This window comes from Callorhinus ursinus, unplaced genomic scaffold (assembly GCF_003265705.2).
Source record: "Callorhinus ursinus isolate GAN/ISIS: 27379988/994484 unplaced genomic scaffold, GSC_fseal_2.0 scaffold25, whole genome shotgun sequence".
In the NCBI taxonomy this organism is placed as follows: domain Eukaryota; kingdom Metazoa; phylum Chordata; class Mammalia; order Carnivora; family Otariidae; genus Callorhinus; species Callorhinus ursinus.
Genome location: NW_027397087.1, coordinates 39,054,051 through 39,073,211, shown reverse-complemented (window position 1 = coordinate 39,073,211; position 19,161 = coordinate 39,054,051). Strand labels below are relative to the sequence as shown.

At 39.0% G+C, this 19,161-nt stretch overlaps 1 protein-coding gene across 2 annotated transcripts in view; it reads left to right on the top strand.

Moving 5' to 3' along the window:
* The window catches only part of SIN3A (SIN3 transcription regulator family member A), a 66,883-nt gene that overhangs the window by 8,223 nt on the left and 39,499 nt on the right, over positions 1-19,161 (top strand). For both annotated transcript variants that reach the window (XM_025884076.2, XM_025884077.2), the window contains exons 2-6: positions 7,967-8,188; positions 12,110-12,286; positions 16,654-16,760; positions 17,482-17,764; positions 18,815-19,066. In XM_025884076.2, the coding sequence (XP_025739861.1) occupies positions 8,000-8,188; positions 12,110-12,286; positions 16,654-16,760; positions 17,482-17,764; positions 18,815-19,066 (1,008 nt within the window). In that variant the 5' untranslated portion in view covers positions 7,967-7,999. The remainder of the gene's footprint in view (positions 1-7,966; positions 8,189-12,109; positions 12,287-16,653; positions 16,761-17,481; positions 17,765-18,814; positions 19,067-19,161) is intronic.

Here is a 19,161-nt window from a genome sequence, read left to right as displayed (position 1 = left end):
GTGGAGGATACAAAGCTGGTTAAAGGTGTACATGCCCAGGCCTGTGTGGGGGCAGACGGATAGCTAATAGGATAAAAGACAGGAAGAGGTTAAGTGACACATCTGCCTATCCTGTTAACTGTCACAAGTCCTATTCTTTTTTGAGAGAGAGCAAGAGAGTGTGGGGCGGGGAGGGACATAGGGAGAGGGCAAGAGAGAATTGTAAGCAGGCTCCACACTCAGCACAGAGCCCGAAGGGGGGCTTAATCTTATGGCCCTGCGATCATGACCTGAGCCAGAATTAAGAGTTGGATGCTTAACTGGCTGAGCCCCCCAGGCGCCCCTCAAGTCCTATTTACAGTGCTTTCTTGATAGCTGTAGCTAGCTTATCTTCTGTTATTTATGCTCAGTCTGTTTTAGACCATTCTCAGTTAATTTATAGAAACCTCGTTACGGGGCGCCTGGGTGGCTCAGTCGGTTGGGTATCTGCCTTCAGCTCAGGTGATAATCCTGGGGCCCTGCGTCGGGCTCCCTGCTTAGCGGGAGTCTGCTTCTCCCTCTGCTTCTCCACCTCCCCCCTGCTCGTGCTCTTTCTTGCTCACTGTCTTTTAAATAAATAAAATCTTAAAAAAAAGAACCTTGTCACATAAATGTTCATATCCTTTAGAATAGGACTACAGAATGATTTCCTTCTTTCCTATTTTCATTCTATTTTTTTTTTTTAAAGATTTTATTCATTCATTCATGAGAGACACAGAGAGAGAGAGCGAGAGAGAGGCAGAGGGAGAAGCAAGCTCCCAAGGAGCAGGGAGCCCGATGCGGGACTCGATCCCAGGACTCTGGGATCATGACCTGAGCCGAAGGCAGACGCTTAACCATCTGAGCCACCCAGGCGCCCTATTCTCATTCTATTAATACTTAAAATTTTTGTTTACTTCATTTTGAAATAATTTTAGACTTCAAAAGAAGTCGCAAAAATACTGCAAAGAATTGTATAACGTTCACCCAGATTTCCCAAATGTGTTTTACAAAACTGTAGTACAGTGATCTAGATAAAAAAGTTAACATTGATACAATTTTTAATACCTTTTGAATTGGACTAAAGTTTCCTGTTCATTTTCTGCCTACAGAATCAGTATCATTAGGACCCAATTTTTTTTTTGAGTTTTTTTTTTTTTAGTTTCTTTTTAAGCAGTACTAACTACCTGTAAAGATTTAAATTTCATGACTTTATTCTTTATTGTAGGTCTTTAAAAGAACAAAGAGAGGCACCTGGGTGGCTCAGTCTGTTAAGTAGCTCCCCCACCCCCACACTCTTGCTCTCCCCCCCAAAAAAAAACAGGAACAAAGAGAGAATTTACTTACTTTCTTTTTAATGGGATAAACTCATTTTAGCTATTACCATTTATACATCTGAACTATATTCTGGGATCTTAATGATCTTAGTTTTCCTATAGCTTGAAACATTTTGGTATTTCATCATCCTAGGAATTATTTCATCATTGCTCATCAGTTATTCCCTATTCTAAAAAAAACTAAAATAATAAGAAAAGGGAAGAATGATGGCATTGCCTAGAAGGATAATGCAGTGGTAAAATAAGTCATCATTGTTACACTTAAGTTTTCTTACTGCTTTGCCTGAAGCATTACAGTATCTTCCAAGACAGTGTACAAGTTGGGAGATACCATCTTAAACAATCTGTAAGACATTAGCATCTGGGGAATCTGAGTGAAAGTTATATGACCATTTTTTATACTATTTTTACAACCTTTTTAAGCTTTCAGGAAACATATTTGGTAATCCTTAATTTTTTTTTTTTGCCTCCTGTAATGGCAAAAAGAAGAAAACTAACAGAGGAAGACCCCTCACACCAGAAGAGCTAGTAGACAAATGCAGTCCAGCAGACAGAAGCAGGCTAGATTGGGGTGATGATGGTAAAATTGACTGTGAGCCAGTTCACAGACTGTATAGTCTTCAGATGACAATATGATGAATTTTCTCAGAATGAAGAATTTACACGTGCACCATGTATTTTTGGGGGGCGGGTAAGAAATAATGATATCTTCATCCAGGTAGTCATTCAGCAGGAAGGATTCAGAATGAAGTGTTTCACCATGAATTAAAACCATTTCAATTTGCTAAAAGGGTATACGATTGTATCCTTTCATCTTCTAGGATGTTTATGCACCAAAACTGACTTGTGAGTGGACCTTTGCTAAAGGCAGGTGTACAGAGGTGATTGGAAGGAAACACGACATAGAAATTAAAAAACAACATTGGATCAATTGTTCTAATTGGCGTTTATTAGCCTAAAACTGAGAGTGTTTGCAGTTATGGAGCAAAGAAGATGATTGTCCTTGCCAATAAAATTAAGAATTAAATTCTCAAAGTACTGTGTGTGGTGATGCAAAAAAAAGAAAAAAAATCCCAAAGTGATGATAAGCTAGAACTTTACTAGAGATGTATCTGAAATCAAAATTTACCGAATGGCTATGTTCCAACTTCATGTTGTGATAGTTGGTGACTACTCAGTTGCATTTTAAAGGATATTGCTTATTCTGGGTATTTATATCTTCAAAAGCAGGAATATAGGAAATAAAAATTAGGATTTGCTATTTAAGTTCTTTTTTAGAAAATTTACTTATTTTTATTTTGGAGAGGGAGAGAGAGAATCTCACGCAGACTCCCTGCTGAGTGTGGAGCCCAACCCAGGACTTGATCCCACAACCCTGAGATCATGACCCCAGCTGAAATCAAGAGTCAGATGCTTAACTGACTGAGCCACCCAGGCGCCCTTTTTTTTCCTTAAGATTTATTTATTTAATTTAGAAAGTGTGTGTGCACAGGTGCTTGTGGGAGTGGGGGAAGGGATTAGGCAGAAGGGGCAGAGGGAGAGATACCCAAGCAGACTCCACGGGTGTAGAGCCCAAAGCGAGGCTTGATCCCACCATCGGGTGATCACGACCTGAGTGAAAATCCAGAGTCCCAACGCCCAACCAACTGAGCCACCTGGGTGCCCCTAGGCGCTCCTTCTATTTAAGTTCTTAAAGTTTCTAATAAAGTTGTTTTTCACCCAAATGGTAAATGATAAGTTTTTCTGATACACCAAGGGTTCAGGGTAAGTCACATGAGAGATATATTTTGAATCAAGATGACTGTTCTGAGCTACCTTGCTAAAAATTGTTGTCATACCACAGTATGACACAATCCCACCAAAGCTCACAAAAGGTATGTACATTTGCGGTTAGCATTATATTAGATCCAGGTTTCTCAACCTGGCACTACTATATTTTGGCCAAATAATTCTTTGTTGTGGGGGGTTATCCTGTGCATTTTAGGATGTTTGGGAATTCATGAGATGCCAGTTGCACTCCTGTCCCCTAACTATGACAACCAGAAAATGGCTTCTGACATTGACAAATGTGCCCGGGAGGGTGGCAAAATATTCTGGCTGAGGCCCACCTCATTAGAAGAATGTAAAACTGATTCTGGGAGGCTTGGGTATTAGATCTTGTGTTTTAAGAAGAATGGGTTGTTAATTTTGTTGAGCTATTAGTCTCTGTAAAATGGAAAATCTAAATAGATTGCCTTTCATTTATTCTGGGATACTTTTCCTTTTCTAGCAGATCTAAATCCAGAAGTGGATTTTTTTGTTTTAAGATTTATTTTTATTTATTTGAGAGAGAGTGTGTGAGGGTGCACAGGGGGAGGGGCAGAGGGAGAGGGAGAGGGAGAAAGAGTCTTAAGCAGACTGTGCTGAGCGCAGAGCCTGATGCAGGACTTGATCTCACAACGCTGAGACCAGGACCTGAGCTAAAACCAAGAGTTGGATGTTTAACTGACTGTGCCACCCAGGTGCCCCTCCAAAAGTGGATTTTTGGACAGGTTTTGAGGTTGACTATGGTGGGCAACTGCACTGGATTGAAGTACATAATTACATTTCACTATATGCTTTGATAAAAATCTATTTGCTTTTGAAGAGAAACTTTCCATTTTTCCACAGTATTTATTGATGTAAACTGACCAGGACACATTTTAATATGATTTTATGTGATGCTGACCGCCAATAAGAGAATAATTTCAGAGGATTTTTTTAATTACATAAATAAAGGAATTTAAAAATGTGGCTAATTGAGGATAACAGTACAAAATTAAGAGGCACTGTAAAGGGTCAACCATAAATTAAATGCATTTCCAAAAGAAAGTTGTATACTTAAAAGCCTCCAGATAGAGCACTTTAGTTTGTTCCATACACTCTCTTACTTTGAGCTTATCTTGACTTAAATTGTTACCTGTATTTAAGCCAATTTATGAATTTATTATTTATTATTTATTTTTGTACATAAATAAAGCAGGGCTCACTCTCACAACCCTCAGATCAGGACCTGAACTGAGATCAAGAGTCGGATGCTTAACCTACTGAGCCACCCAGGTGCCCCTGATTTGTAAAATTTAATCTAAATGAAAAGATAGATTTTTTAAAGTTGGATTTTCCATTTGGATTTTAATAAGCATGGGGAACTGTCTGAATTTCTAAGAGGCCAACTTTTTACTGTAATGAAAGACATTTTGGGTTGTAGAACTAGAAAATTGGTTTTTATATTTATCGTTCTGAAAGAGTTAGCTTTTACTTCAGCCCTTCTAAAATTTGTCTGAAATGTGACACAGTGACTTGTCAGTTGTTCTACCCTATTCCAGAAGACTGCCCTGCAATATCAGAATTATCCTGCTCTGCTTGCTTTATTTGGGAATTATGATTTCTTCGCATGATGATTTGGAGCTATCCCCACTTTTTATTATAACACATGGCCAGGTGACTTTTTAATGTTCTGCTGCCATTGTTCACATTAGTCCTTCTTCACTAGTTTCTGTCCTTCAAAGTGCTTTTTTCCTTGTTTAAATTCTGTCTTCATAGACTAGAGTTCTGATAACAGGGTAAGCTCCAAATCTGAAACAGTTGGAGACCATAGTAGCAGATGAAAATCATGTCAGCTGAAGCAGGGCTTGAAAGTAGCTCTGTGTCTGACTCTTGTGGCTCCATTATTTGGCATTCAAATACTTCATAGTCTGGAATTTCACTGTACCTCTCTGCAAGCAGGATACTATTGTCTGTCCAGTATTTCTACTCAGGATTGGTCATGCATTCCAAGGAGAAAGAGTCTAACTCCTTGCCATGTGACCTTGAACAGGTTACTTAATTTCTTTTGAATATCACTTTCCCTCTAAATAGTGTTCTGGGTGTGCCCATCTGACAGGACTCTTGGGAGGAGCACATTGACTTACAGCAGTCGTGTTTGGAAGATTCGTTGTGGGGCAGGAAATCTGTCCTATTCAGTGCCTGGTCCCTCACATAAAGCACAGGGTCTGGCATGTGTAGATTCTTGGGAATTATTTGTGGAGTAAATGAATTGGCAAAGACTGTAAGTGGCTCATTATCACCTGTAGGTCCACAGTTACTGTAATATTTTAATCTCATCCTGTGTACCCCCTGTGCCCTAATTCATTCCTAATTTTCAAGATAAAACCAAACATTTACCTTCTCTGTAGAGTTTTTTCCAGTGTACACATTTCTACTCCTTACCAAATTTATAGTACTTATTATAGTATTGTACCACTCATGAACTGGTTTGTATTGTTAACCTTTCCTCCCAATATTTTATTAAGAACAATTTCAAATACACAGCAAAGTCGATAGAATTTTATAGCGAATACCCATATACACACTAGATTTTATATTACCATTTTTATAGTACTTGCTTTGTCATATATGCATTCCTCCATCTATTAATCCAAACTATTTTCTAGATGTATTTCAAAGTAAATTTCAAACATTAGTACACTTTCACCTAAGTACTTGAGCATGCTGTCATTATCTAGAGTTCAGTATTTGTTTATAGCTTTTTCCTTCTGATGCAAAATTTACAATGAGATGCACAAATCTTAAGAATACATTGTGTATGGGTGTTGAAATCACACCGTATATATTCTGTAGCTTGTTCTTTTCATTTAATAGTATGTTTTGGAGGACTTTCTTTATAGAGGAACCCCAATCTAATTGCTACATAGTTTTCCCAATATGGATGTATCAAGTTCAGTTATTGATAGACATTTAGATTTTTCATACTTTGCTGCAGTAAATATACTTGGCAGATGTATAGGATAGACACCTGGAAGTGAATTGCTAGGTAGAAGGGTATGACCATTTTAAATTTAAAAATTTAATGGATACCACAAGTTGCCAACCACATAGTCCATGCCGATGAAAACTTCTGCCAGTATTATTTCCCTCTACCCACACCCACACTCAATATCATCATTTTCTTTTAATTTTTGCCTGTTGCTTTGGGGGTAAGTATCATTTTACTTTTTATTTCTTTGATTACTAGTGAGGCTGTATATGGTCTTCCCAAGTGGTTTTTAAGCTTTTATAGGACACATACCACCTTCTTATCTGTTACCTGAGTATTTGCTAATTGAAAGAGTGAACGCTGCCAAAGCCTTCCCACTTTGTTGGGTTGAGGGTGAAAGGACGAATGAGCTAAGTGTGGGAGAGGTTAAAGAAAGCTGAAGTTGCTCAGTGCATGCATGTCTTAAATAAGTAAAGGGACTCTTCTCCCTTTATTTCTTATTCTGTGAGAGGTAAGAGATACTGAGGTGGTTAGGAATTTTGGCTCTGGAGGTAGATTTGGTGGATTGATATTCCAGCTTTGCCTATTAGCTGTGCAGCCTTGGGCAGTTTACTTAATCCTTATATTTCAGTTTCCTTATTTATAAAATAAGGAATAACAGCACCTTGCTTATAGGGTTGTTGTGGGGATTATAATAATATTTATAAATTGTGTAGAATGGTGCTTGGGATTCATTATATACTAAATATTATATTAACTATTAACTCTTATTTTTTTCCCTTCTGCATGGTCAGTATTTGAGTGTGTGATGTGGTAGGACTGTGGGGAATGCAGACAAAGTTGTAAAGAACCCTACCTTGAAGAAGCTTTGGATGTTGGAAAAGCCCTGAAAAGACCAGACTGGATTCCTAGCCAGAATATTACTAGACTTTTAGTGTCCTGCAGGAAAGAAAGTGTCCCTCCACAGAGGAATATTATTAATAAGGGATTCTGGAATCTCCTTAGTGTTAAGGAATGTTGGAGTGGGAAATAACCTAGAAATGATCTTTTCCAGCCATGTCATTTTAGTCATTTTTTTTTAAGATTTTATTTATTTGACAGAGAGAGAGAGAGATAGAGAGGGAACACAAGCAGGGGGAGAGAGAGAGGGAGAAGCAGGCTTCCCACGGAGCAGGGAGCCCGATGCGGGGCTCGATCCCAGGACCCTGAGATCATGACCTGAGCCGAAGGCAGACGCTTAACGACTGAGCCACCCAGGCGCCCCCAACCATGTCATTTTATAGTTGGAGAAACAAACTCACACGGAATGAGGAAGTTGTTGAAATGTACATAGCTCCTTAAGTTGGCAAGTCTAGAACCATCGTCCTTTTACTCCTGGCCTACTGCTCTTTCATGATAGCATTTAATTGTTGAAACAATTCATATTTTAAAAATTAGACCACAATTATGGTACTAGGTTTTGAGAGGTTAGAAAGAAGCACTTGAATGTTTTTGTAGCATGTGAATGTGTCGTTGACATTAGGAATGATGGCATTTGAGAAGAAAACTAGAGAAGAAAGAAAGGAAAGGTGTATTTTCGTGTTTTTAAATTGGAGGTTATTTTTCAACTCCATAGTCCCAGGTTAATTCAGACTATGTTATTATTTAAACTTCTGTCTTTGAGTTATGATACACTGTCCACTGTGGGGCCTGTATGTGCAAGCATGCACTTAAACTAGCCAGTGATCATCTTCAGGATGAAGTAAATAGTTCGTTTTGGGAGTTGAGCTTATAGTAAATTTGGGCGACTGGTCCTAAGTTGTACACATTACATTGGGGTGTGAATTGGTTTGCATATCGATGCTTTTGGTTTCTGCAGGTTTTGTGGTGCATCCCTGAGCATGAGCGCAGAATGAAGCGACGTTTGGATGACCAGGAGTCACCGGTGTATGCGGCCCAGCAGCGTCGGATCCCTGGTAGCACAGAGGCTTTCCCTCACCAGCACCGGGTGCTTGCCCCTGCCCCTCCTGTGTATGAAACAGTGTCCGAGACCATGCAGTCAGCCACAGGAATTCAGTACTCCGTGACACCCAGCTATCAGGTAAGCTGGAGCCCAGCAAGGGACTCAGTGTAAGGGAGGGGCATTGGTGATTATGTCCAATGAAAAAAAATTGTATTAAGCATCCAGTTAGATACAAAATTATATTTATAGGATATCTGTAAGTAAGATATAACAAATAACAAAAACAATGTATATTTGGGTAATCACCACACAGGTTTTTAATTATTTCTATTTTTTAAATGTTTTTAAGTAATCTCTGCACCCAGTGTGGGACTTGGACTCACAACCCCAAGATCAAGAGTTGCATGTTCCACTAACTGAGCCACCGAGGAGCCCCTTAAAGATTTTATTTTTAAGTAATCTTCATACCCAACTTGGGGTTTAAACTTACAACCTTGAGATAAGAGTCACATGCTCTACCCACTGAGCCATCAGGCACCCTTATATATTTTTCTTTAACTCACTTTTTTTCACTCAGTGTGGTTCCCGAGGCTTACCCCTATTTTTGTGTGTAAATAATTGAGTCATTTTCATTCTTTTATGAACTATATGAATATATCCCATCAACTTATCCATTTTTCTTTTGCTGTACTCTCAGGCTGTTACCAGATTTTTATTTGTAAAGGTGCTATGTGACTGTTTCTCCTGGTGCAGTGGTGCTCACAGTGGCAATCCATGACAAGATAAGCTTGCACCAGAATTTAAATCAATGTGCTACTTTGTTTTAAATAAAAAAAAAGAAAGTGTTGCCATGGGGAAACAAAGGCAGCTGAATTAAATAGTGTGCTTATTAGTGAAGCAGTTGGTTTACATTGTGGTGCAAACTCCTTATCTTCTTGCAGCCCGCTCAGCAGGTTTGAGGGCACATGAAGAAGAGTTTTTCAGGTATCTAGGAGAGGGATTGCTGGGTCATAGGGTGTGTGCGACTTCTCCTTTAGCAGGTAATATCAAATTGTTTTTCAGAACTGTACCAATTTATATTTCCACCAGCATTGTATATTCCTATCATTCCATGCCCTGACCAGTGCTGATCTTTCATCTCTTATCTCTTTACTCTGTTTTGTAGAAATGGAAGAAATTTGTTTTTTGCCTTTTTTAATTATGAAAGTAAATATCACCCATGTTTTTTTGTTTTGTTTTGTTTTGTTTTGTTTTGAAAAATGATCCAAGATGACTTCTTTCTCTGACCCTTCGGACTTTGAGCCATTCGTGATTTCTTGGGTATCTATACTCACTTGCCTACCTATCTATATACACTTCTATTTTTATGTAATTTGAATGATACAGTATACACTGTTCTGCTATTTGCTCTTTCCACTTAATATATAGTGGACAACTTTCCACTTAAATACATATGTATAGATCTAAGTAATTTTTAAGAAATCACTGCATTTATAATATTCCATTCTAGGTCAATCTGAATCATAATTTATTTAACTGGTCTGGAGAGGCCTTCTTCATTCACTAACACTAACATGTTAGTGACTTTTAAAAAGTTATGTACTGGAAACATAAATTAGTGTAAACTTTCTTGAGAGCAATTTGACAGTTGTGGCAGATTCCTTAATTACTTTTTGACCTAGCAATTCCATAACTCCATAAATTTCTCAGAATCTATTATAAGAAGACAAGGAAGAGGGGAATCCAGGTGAAGTAGGAGATGGTGATTCCTTAGGTGTCATTCTTTCTCAGGAGTCCCCTTTGCAGTAGTACCATGCCCTCCTATGAGACTGAGGGCCACAGTGAGAGGACTGTTGCAAATCGAATCTTTAAGTTAGATCTTGGAAGAAAGGTTGCTTGTTTTTCTTGGGTGATTACTTTTATCTGAACAGATTGATGACTGTTTCCTATACTTGGGATAGTTGCATCTATTCATATATTAGAAACTATAATGTGCTCACATAAAGCTAGTCATCTCAAGTATTTATAAGCTCCAATTAAGCCTTTTAAAAAACTGTTCAAAACATGTATGTTGGAATATAGAAGCTCAGAATAATAATCCTTGCTAGAGATATATTAGAGCTTTCAGAATTGTCCAAATAGTTTCTTTTTACTCCTAATGTGTAACTATTGTTTGTGGGGATTTGTAAGTAGTTGTCTATTTCCCACCCTCCCCTCTGTCCAGGGGAATCTTTATAAATTTGTGGGGACTTCAAAAAAAAAATTAATCCTCTCTTACATTGTAGTATACAACTTCCATTGTTTAGATTAAGTCTCACGTTGTTTAGTCTTCTTATTTTGGAGATGTGCAAATCAAGGATATTGTCCTTCCTTAGTTGTCTTCTGTGGTGATTAATAGTTCTGAAACAGGAAAATAAAAAAAGCTTTGGAAATTTTGTGTAGCATTTTTCGCAATAGAAATGGAAGGAAAGGAGCTTGTGTTTTATTTCACTCTAAGCTTATAAGAGAATGAGAGAAAGAATAGAAAATAATTATGTTTGAGGCCAAACCACTAACAATTTGGAAGAAAGTTTTGTTTAGCAAATAAGGATAGGCAAAATAAATAGGGATAGAAATAGAAAATAAGGATAAGCAAAATAAAGCAAAATAAAAGTCATCTCTAATTCCATCACCACAAGATAAAATGCTAACATTTTGCTATATATTTGTCACCTAAAGTTTAAAATCTTTTTATTGATTCATAGATACTGCTTTCTAAAAAAATATTTAAAAGTTTAAAACCATATGCAGCACATGAATACATTTAACTCAGAGATTATGAACATTTTATAATGTGAAAATATATGTATCTATATTAGTGCTATTCAGAGTGTGGTCCACAGATGGCTGATGTGCATAGTTTATTATTAGTCTATTATGACATGTGTATAGAAATTGAGAGTATTTAGAAACTTACAGCGATTTGGACATAGTAATTTTGTAATATATCTGTAAAATGTGGGAATGGAAATTACGGGCTTACTTATTTTTCATTTCACTTCTCTAGTAATTCATTTTTATCGTATTTTATAAAAGTAGTGGCCCATGATGGATTGGAATTGAAGAAAACAACAAGATGGGACCTTTGCCATAGATAGTTTGAGAAGTATTGAGCCATATAATTTTTAATAGTGGCAGAGAATTCTGTTGTAATATGGGTGATTTCATTTCACCAGTTCCCTTTTGTGGGAAATTAGGATTTCTAATTACTGATGGTCCCCGACTTAGGATAGGATAGTTTGACTTCCAGTTTTTCTTTTCTTTCTTTTTTTTTTTTTTTAAGATTTTATTTATTTATTTGACAGAGAGACAGTGAGAGAGGGAACACAAGCAGGGGGGAGTGGGAGAGGGAGAAGCCGGCTTCCAGCTGAGCAGGGAGCCCAATGTGGGGCTCAATCCCAGGACCCTGGGATCATGACCTGAGCCGAAGGCAGACGCTTAACGACTTTTTAAGGGCACGCAGGCGCCCCTCCAATTTTTCAAATTTATGATAATGTGAAAGTGATTTATAGTAGAACCCATACTTGGAATTTTGACTCTGGGTCTTTTCTCAGGCTAGCACTATGAAGTACTGTAGTCTCATCTGATGCTGGGCAGTGGCAGCCTCCGCTCCTGGTCAGCCACGCGATCACGAGGGTAAACTACCGATACCCTCAGGCCATTCCAGTTTTTCTCTTAGTATAGTAGTCAACATATTACCTGAGATATTCAACACTTTCTTATAAAATGGGCTTTGTGTGAGATGATTTTGCCCAACTGTGGCTACTGTAAGTGTTCTAAGCACATTTAAGGTAGGCTAGGCTGAGTTATGATGTTTGATAGGGTAGCTGTATGAAATGCATTTTCAACTTAGGATATTTTTAGCCTAAAATAGATTTATCGGGATGTAACCCCATCATAAGTCAAGGAAGAGCTGTAATTCTGTGTGTGTGTGCAAAGGTACACATGCATGTCTTCTAGATGCATCTGGGGAAGAATGTAGAAGCCTTGACGTTTTTTGTCTGCCTTTTGTCGCCCCAGGTTTCAGCAGTGCCTCCGAGCTCTGGCGGTCACGGGCCCAGCATCACAGCGGTTCACAGTGGCCACCATCACCCGGCCGCTGTGCAGCCCCATGGAGGCCAGGGGGTCCAGAGTCATGCTCATCCCGCCCCGCCAGTCGCACCAGTGCAGGGACAGCAGCAATTTCAGAGGCTTAAGGTGATATTCAGCTCCTCTTCTTCCATTAAAAAGTTCTGTCTCTCAGCAGGAAGCATCGGCTTCAGTCTATTAGTAGTGGCATTATAACTTTTAACATGCCAGACTAGGGGTTGAATCACGAGTTTTACTTTGTTTTTGTTTTAAAACCTACTTAGATTTCCCATCTTACCCTCAGTGCCTGATCCAGAGAATTACATTCAAGAAATGTTCTTGGAATGTATGAATGCATGGTACTCAGACGTGTCAGGATAGAGGGACTGTTTTCGTATGCAGTAAACAAGGTCCATTTTTTTGGATATCTCCTTTTGAACTCTTAGTTCTTAGTATGGCAGAAGGTTTTATTGAGCATACACATGGTTGGCTACGGTCCTGTACAGTAACTGGGTCCAGTATTACCTTACGATTTAATCTTTTTATCCCTGCTTATAAATAGCTGAATGGGCTGGCATCTTCCAGTCCATCCTTGTAAAACACATGCTCCTTTTTTGGGAACCTTTATAAAGATTGGGGAAGACTATAATTGTGAATGAAGTGTCAGTGTTTTCATCTGTTCTGCTGAGTATGTGCTGTAGGTTTTCAGTGCTTTTGAAATTCATGAGGCATCTGTGGAGAAGTGGAGCTTGTGTTCCCAGCTAACCCTCTCTCTGCTTACTGGAATGTTACTTTTCAAAATAAGTAATTGTTGGAGTAAATGTTCCAGATTTCATTTTTTCTAATTTTACATTTATATAAAAATTTTTTTTTTAAGATTTTATTTATTCATTTGCGAGAGAGACAGAGAGAGAACAAGCAAGGGGAGAGGCAGAGGGAGAGGGAGAAGCAGACTCCCTGCTGAGCAAGAGCCCCATGCTGGACTCGATCCCAGGACCCTGGGATCATGACCTGAGCCGAAGGCAGACGCTTAACCATCTGAGCCACCCAGGCGCCCTTATATAAAATTTCAAATCGAGTTGCAAGAAATACAAATTAAAGAACTATAAAGAAATGGGATGTTGGGTCTTCATTTGGTCCTATCAGCCTAATTAAATAGTGTCCAGGTGGGAATGAAGAGTATACCCTTGAAGGATACTTCCATGTGTAGCAAACATTTCGGCCCTCTGTTTTCCTTGATACTTAAATCTAGTTCTCCCTAATCCCTGCCCACATTGGTTTGAGTTCTCAGGGACTTGTTTAATTTTGGCCTAAGGAAACTAAATGCTACATAAATATATAAAGCATACCAAAACTAAACTATATAGAGGGATTTTGTAAAATTTATTTTGTCTATATTAAGTAATTAAGAGTTGACTATACTTAAAAAAAAAAGAGTTGGCTATACTTAGGCATAGTCTTTAAAGAGAATACAAATTATTTGGGCCTGAAACTTCACTCTGGGCTCTATCTTTGGGAAAATTTGTGTAAGCTATATTGATGTTTTTCTTAAAACATTTTGCCTGTCTGCTTGTAGAGTGATGGCTGTGTACCAAACTGTATTATTGCCATGAACTTAGCATTTCACAAAGTCCTGAAAATATTTTTTAAAGTTGGTTGGTATGATTTAATTCAGCAATTAGTTAATACCTTAATGATGCCAAAGAGCTTCTAAACTTGCTGTTAAACTAACAGAAATGTGTATTTCTATAGGCTTTTTCAGCCAGTCCTATGAAAGCACAGCACTATTTTACTCTTCTCCCTGACTTGGGTATAAGTATACAGATGTGCCTTGTCTGTTTTACAGAAACAGTCAAGGAAGCAAGAAAGCGTTCTGGAGTTGAGGTTATAGAGTGAGTCATGGGCGGAGTCAGTTGCTCTGTTCCTTCTCTTCTCACTCTTGTATATGATTCCTGGATACAATAACGTGTTGAATTCCCGTTCTGATGAGGAGGGGTAAAGTGCTTTTTTGTGCCTCCATTGTAGCTTCATTCAATGTATTCCCACATTGCCTGCCATTTTTGGATCAGTCTTAAAATGCTTTACAAGCATTTGAATCAACTTCAATAAACTATTTATATTCTATAATGAGGAGTGTTCAGTGAAAATACTTAGGTTATTTCAAGCATCAGCATTGTCTATACTTTCTTTTTTGTCTTTGGCAGATTGATGACAAGAAAGATTTGAATAATTTCAGACATGTTTGATGTGATTTAGCTACTTGTTGAATGCTAGCAGCATAGATATTTGGCACATCTTTAGCAAGTTCTCTTTACAGTTGTTTGTGTTTGTTTCCCCTACAAGATTGTGAACTTTAAGAGGTTAGGGATCTCAATAATAAAGGCCTGTTGAAGTGAGCCAAGAAAATACATCAGCAGACTTGGGGCCTCCCCAAGTACTTCCCTAGGACTGTAGCTTCAGAAGGACCAGCTCCAAGTTGTTTTCTTCTAAGCTGTGGTTCCTAGAGCCTCATACACTCTTTTGTAAAGAGTTGAACTATACTTTAGGTAATGGGAGAATTTCCTCACTATGTTTACATACAGATAGTATGTTTGTTTATTGGGGTGGAGGGGCAGAGGGAGAGAGAAAATCTTAAGCTGGCTCCTAGCCCAGCACGGAGTCCGACACCGACCTCAATCTCACAATCCTGAGATCATGGCCTAAGACGAAATCAAGAGTCGGATAAGCCACCCAGGCCCCCAGATAGTTCATTTATAATGTGGTTGTCATGCTGGGTATTTTTTAAGCATAGTGTTGGTTTATAACTAATTTAAATAGTAGTTCACTGTGACCAGTACCTTTTTTTCTCTAGACATAAACACATCACATAATTTCTTTGATTCAGGCATCTGCACTTTTTCTCTCTGTAGTAATTATTATTATACCATAGCATGCTTACTTTTTTATTCACAATTTTGTGTTTATTTTTGACAATCTTCCTTTGTCATGTGGTTGTGAATACTATTCTTTTTTTTTTTAAGATTTTATTTATTTATTTTGACAGAGAGACAGAGAGAGAGGGAATACAAGCAGGGGGTTTGGGGGAGGGAGAAGCAGGCTTCCCGCTGAGCAGAGAGCCCAATGTGGGGCTTGATCCCAGGACCCTGGGATCATGACCTGAGCTGAAGGCAGACGCTTAATGACTAAACCACCCAGGCGCCCCGTGAATGCTATTCTTAAATATCTTCCAAAGTCTTTGTTTCTTCTGCAAACTTAGTTTTATGTTCCATCAGCTTGATCATTAATGAAGCATTTCAGTATGGAAAGTTCTGAATATGAAGGGGGAGGAGCAAAGGGAGAGAGAGAGAATCTTAAGCAGGCTCCTCTCCCAGCCCAGGGCCTGATGCAGGGCTTGATCTCACCACCCTGAGATCATGACTTGAGCCAAGATCAAGAGTTGGATGCTTAACCTACTGAGCCAGCTAGGCACCCCTAAACTGTTTGGGGTTTTTTTTTGGTCTTTGTTTTGTTTTTAAAGATTTTATTTATTTGAGAGAGAGTGGGAGCACGAGTGAGGGGAGGGGCAGAGGGACAAGCAGACTCCCCGCTGAGTGTCAAGCCAGACTAGAGGCTTGATCCCAGGACCTTGATATCATGACCTGAGCCGAAGTCAGGTGCTTAACCGACTGAACCACCCATGCGCGCCACCCCTATACTGCTTTTTAATAAGATTTACAAGGCCTTTTGGGGTCTAGATCCTGCTTGCTCTCCTGTCTCTTCTCTTGTCATTCTTCCTGCCACGTTCCTCCTTTTCACCACAGATCCTTCAGCCAAACTAAACTGTTTTCAGTTTTCCCAGTGTACCAGATGGTGTCCTGTCTGGGATTTTGCTCATGATGCTTCCTCTGACTTTCTTTGTAGGTCTGTCTTCGTTTGTGCTAACTTGTACTCATCCTTAGGACTCAGTTTAGATTTAGACGTCACTTCTTGGGGAAGCCCTCCTTTATGTGCCCATGGGTTTTTCTTAGTGCAGAAGTGCCCTTCCCATGTGCCCTCTGGGCATTCGGTGATCCCCCATTTATCCCACTGTATTAGAATTCCCAACTAGATGTGAATGAACTTCTGTAGAGCAGGGGCTGTGGCTTTTTTGTCATTGACTCCTTAGTACCTCATGTTGGGCCTGGTGTGGTATGTTGTAGCTTAGTAGATATTTGTGAAATGAATAAATGAATGAATAAGTGAATACTATATTAATGTGATGATTTTTTCACTAATCATTCTCCCCAAAATTATCCAAGGCAAGGCTACAAATTTTATGAATTGATTTTTATTTTAAGCTTGAGTCTTATTGGCATCCATACTAAATTTTTAATACTCTCATGTATCTTTACTATATTTTTTATTTCGTTTAGTACGTTAACTAAATGAAATGCCTTTATTTAGGCATAAATCATTTGTTTTTTAATAATTCTTGGTTTACTTTCTTTTTATAACCTTGAGATTTATCCCTACCTCAGGTGGAGGATGCGCTGTCCTATCTTGACCAAGTGAAGCTGCAATTTGGTAGTCAGCCTCAGGTCTACAATGATTTCCTTGACATCATGAAGGAATTTAAATCTCAGAGGTAAAAGATCTCTGTGGTTGTATTCAAGCTTTGTGCTTGAAATGTTGATTTTGGAGGGAGGATATGGCTCATTCTCATGTGCTGAAAGATAAAGGATGCGGTCTTTTGGGGGGTTTAATTTTTAGGGTCTTGCTTTTATTTTATGTATTGCCTTATTGATGACAGTTACGGGCCCTAGACCTTTGTATTCTCCCTATTGGTTAATTTTTCTTAACTAAAATTTTTCTTAGTACTTCACCTCAATCAGGGAAGTAGACTGGTAATGATTAGGCTACCGGCTCTTTGAGTTGATTTAAGATACACTAATATTCTGGCATGGTTCACTGTTAGAATAATTCGTGAAAAACGTAGACACATAATGATTTATACTGGTGTGTCAGAGGGTGGATCTTGCATGGGAATTGCTGCTTTGATTAACTCTTGAGTATCTGCTTGTTAGGACTGTTACCATGAATGTAGATTCTGTTCAAAATTGTGACCGAACCTCTTTGAATATAGGGCTAAAATTGCTTTGCAATGTCAGAGTTCTTTATGTTTTGTTGATTTTGTAATAATGCAGGTTGATTTTTAGTTGTTTTCCTGTTCAGAGAACCTAGTGGAATGTGTATTTTTTTCTTAATAGGGTGTTGTCAAGCTTGCCACTTTAATTTTTGTGTTTGTGTGTGTGTGTGTGTGTGTGTGTGTGTGTGTGTGTGTGTGTTTTGTTTTTTGTTTTAATCAGCATTGACACTCCAGGAGTGATTAGTCGTGTGTCCCAGCTGTTCAAAGGCCACCCTGACCTGATTATGGGCTTCAATACCTTCTTGCCCCCTGGCTACAAGATTGAGGTGCAAACCAATGACATGGTGAACGTGACAACTCCTGGCCAGGTTCATCAGATCCCCACCCATGGCATCCAGCCCCAGCCTCAACCACCACCCCAACATCCTTCCCAGCCTTCAGCCCAGTCAGCCCCAGCTCCTGCCCAGCCAGCTCCTCAGCCCCCACCTGCCAAAGTCAGCAAGGTGAGCACTTGGAATACTTTGCATCATGTAAAATGCATCCTTAGAGAGCACCTTCCTTTGACATTTCCCCTTTATATAAGACTTAGAGACAACAGTTGTAATGATTTCACCAGAGAAGATGCCATAGTCACATCCCTATAAGTTGGTTTACATTTACCTTCCATATATTTAGATATCTGTTTAAATCAACACATCCGTAACCTGTAAGGACTTGTTTTGTCTCCACCTCCTGCCTAGTGAACCCATGAGCACCCCAACAGATGGCCACTTTACTTGTGTACTAGTACTTCGACAGCACAGGCGGAAATGGTCATCTGATGATCAGATTATGCTACTGCCCACAGGGTCATCATTTTATAAAAGTCACTCCATTTACCAGATTAGTTCATATCAAGCCAAGCAGAAGACCCTATTGATGGTGGTGATGATGGTGGTGGAATGTTCTTATTCTAGAACTGCACTGTCTGATACTGTAGCCACTAGCCACATATGGCTGTGTTTAAATTTAAACTAATTAAATTCAGTTTCTCAGTTGTAATGGCTACATTTCAAGTGCTCAGTAGCCCCAGGTGGCTTAGTGGATGTATTCTGTAGGACCGTGCAGTGTGAAAGAACATTGCCATCACCTCAGTTCTATTGGACAGAGGTAGTTTAGAAGATTTTTATGTGGATTTCTGCAACAAGTGTCTTTTTACATTAAAGATATGGAGAGTGAGGGTTGGTTGTTCTTTTCCCCCGCCCCTCTTCTGTTTGCACCTGTTGAGTGAGCTTAAAAATTGCATTAGAAAAATTCTTCCCTGTAATTGGAGATGCAGCCACTTTTCAGGTTGTATTTAGAAAATTTGGGACTAAAATATCTGTATTAGAATGTGTGAGCCCTTTGCACCCCCCACCTCTGCCCAGTATGATTTGAGTTGGGCTAAAATGGCCTGGCCAGAGTGAATTAAGGATGTTTGTTGATCAGACATCTTGTTTCTCTTTAGTTTGACCTTTTTTCCTATGTCAGATCATCTGTGTTCCTGAAAAGAATAATGACTTTTTTCTTTTTAGCCTTCCCAACTACAAGCACATACTCCAGCCAGTCAGCAGACTCCCCCTCTCCCACCGTATGCATCCCCGCGCTCTCCACCTGTTCAGCCTCATACACCAGTGACAATCTCGTTGGGAACGGCCCCATCCTTGCAGAACAATCAGCCTGTGGAGTTTAATCATGCCATCAACTATGTTAATAAAATCAAGAACAGGTTCCAGGGCCAACCAGACATCTACAAAGCGTTCCTGGAGATTTTGCACACATATCAGGTAAGAGAGTCTTAACCAGGTCACATGCTGAGGGCATCTGGTCAGAGAAGAACTTGAATAACCATTATTATGTTCTCTTAATTGTTACTGGAAGT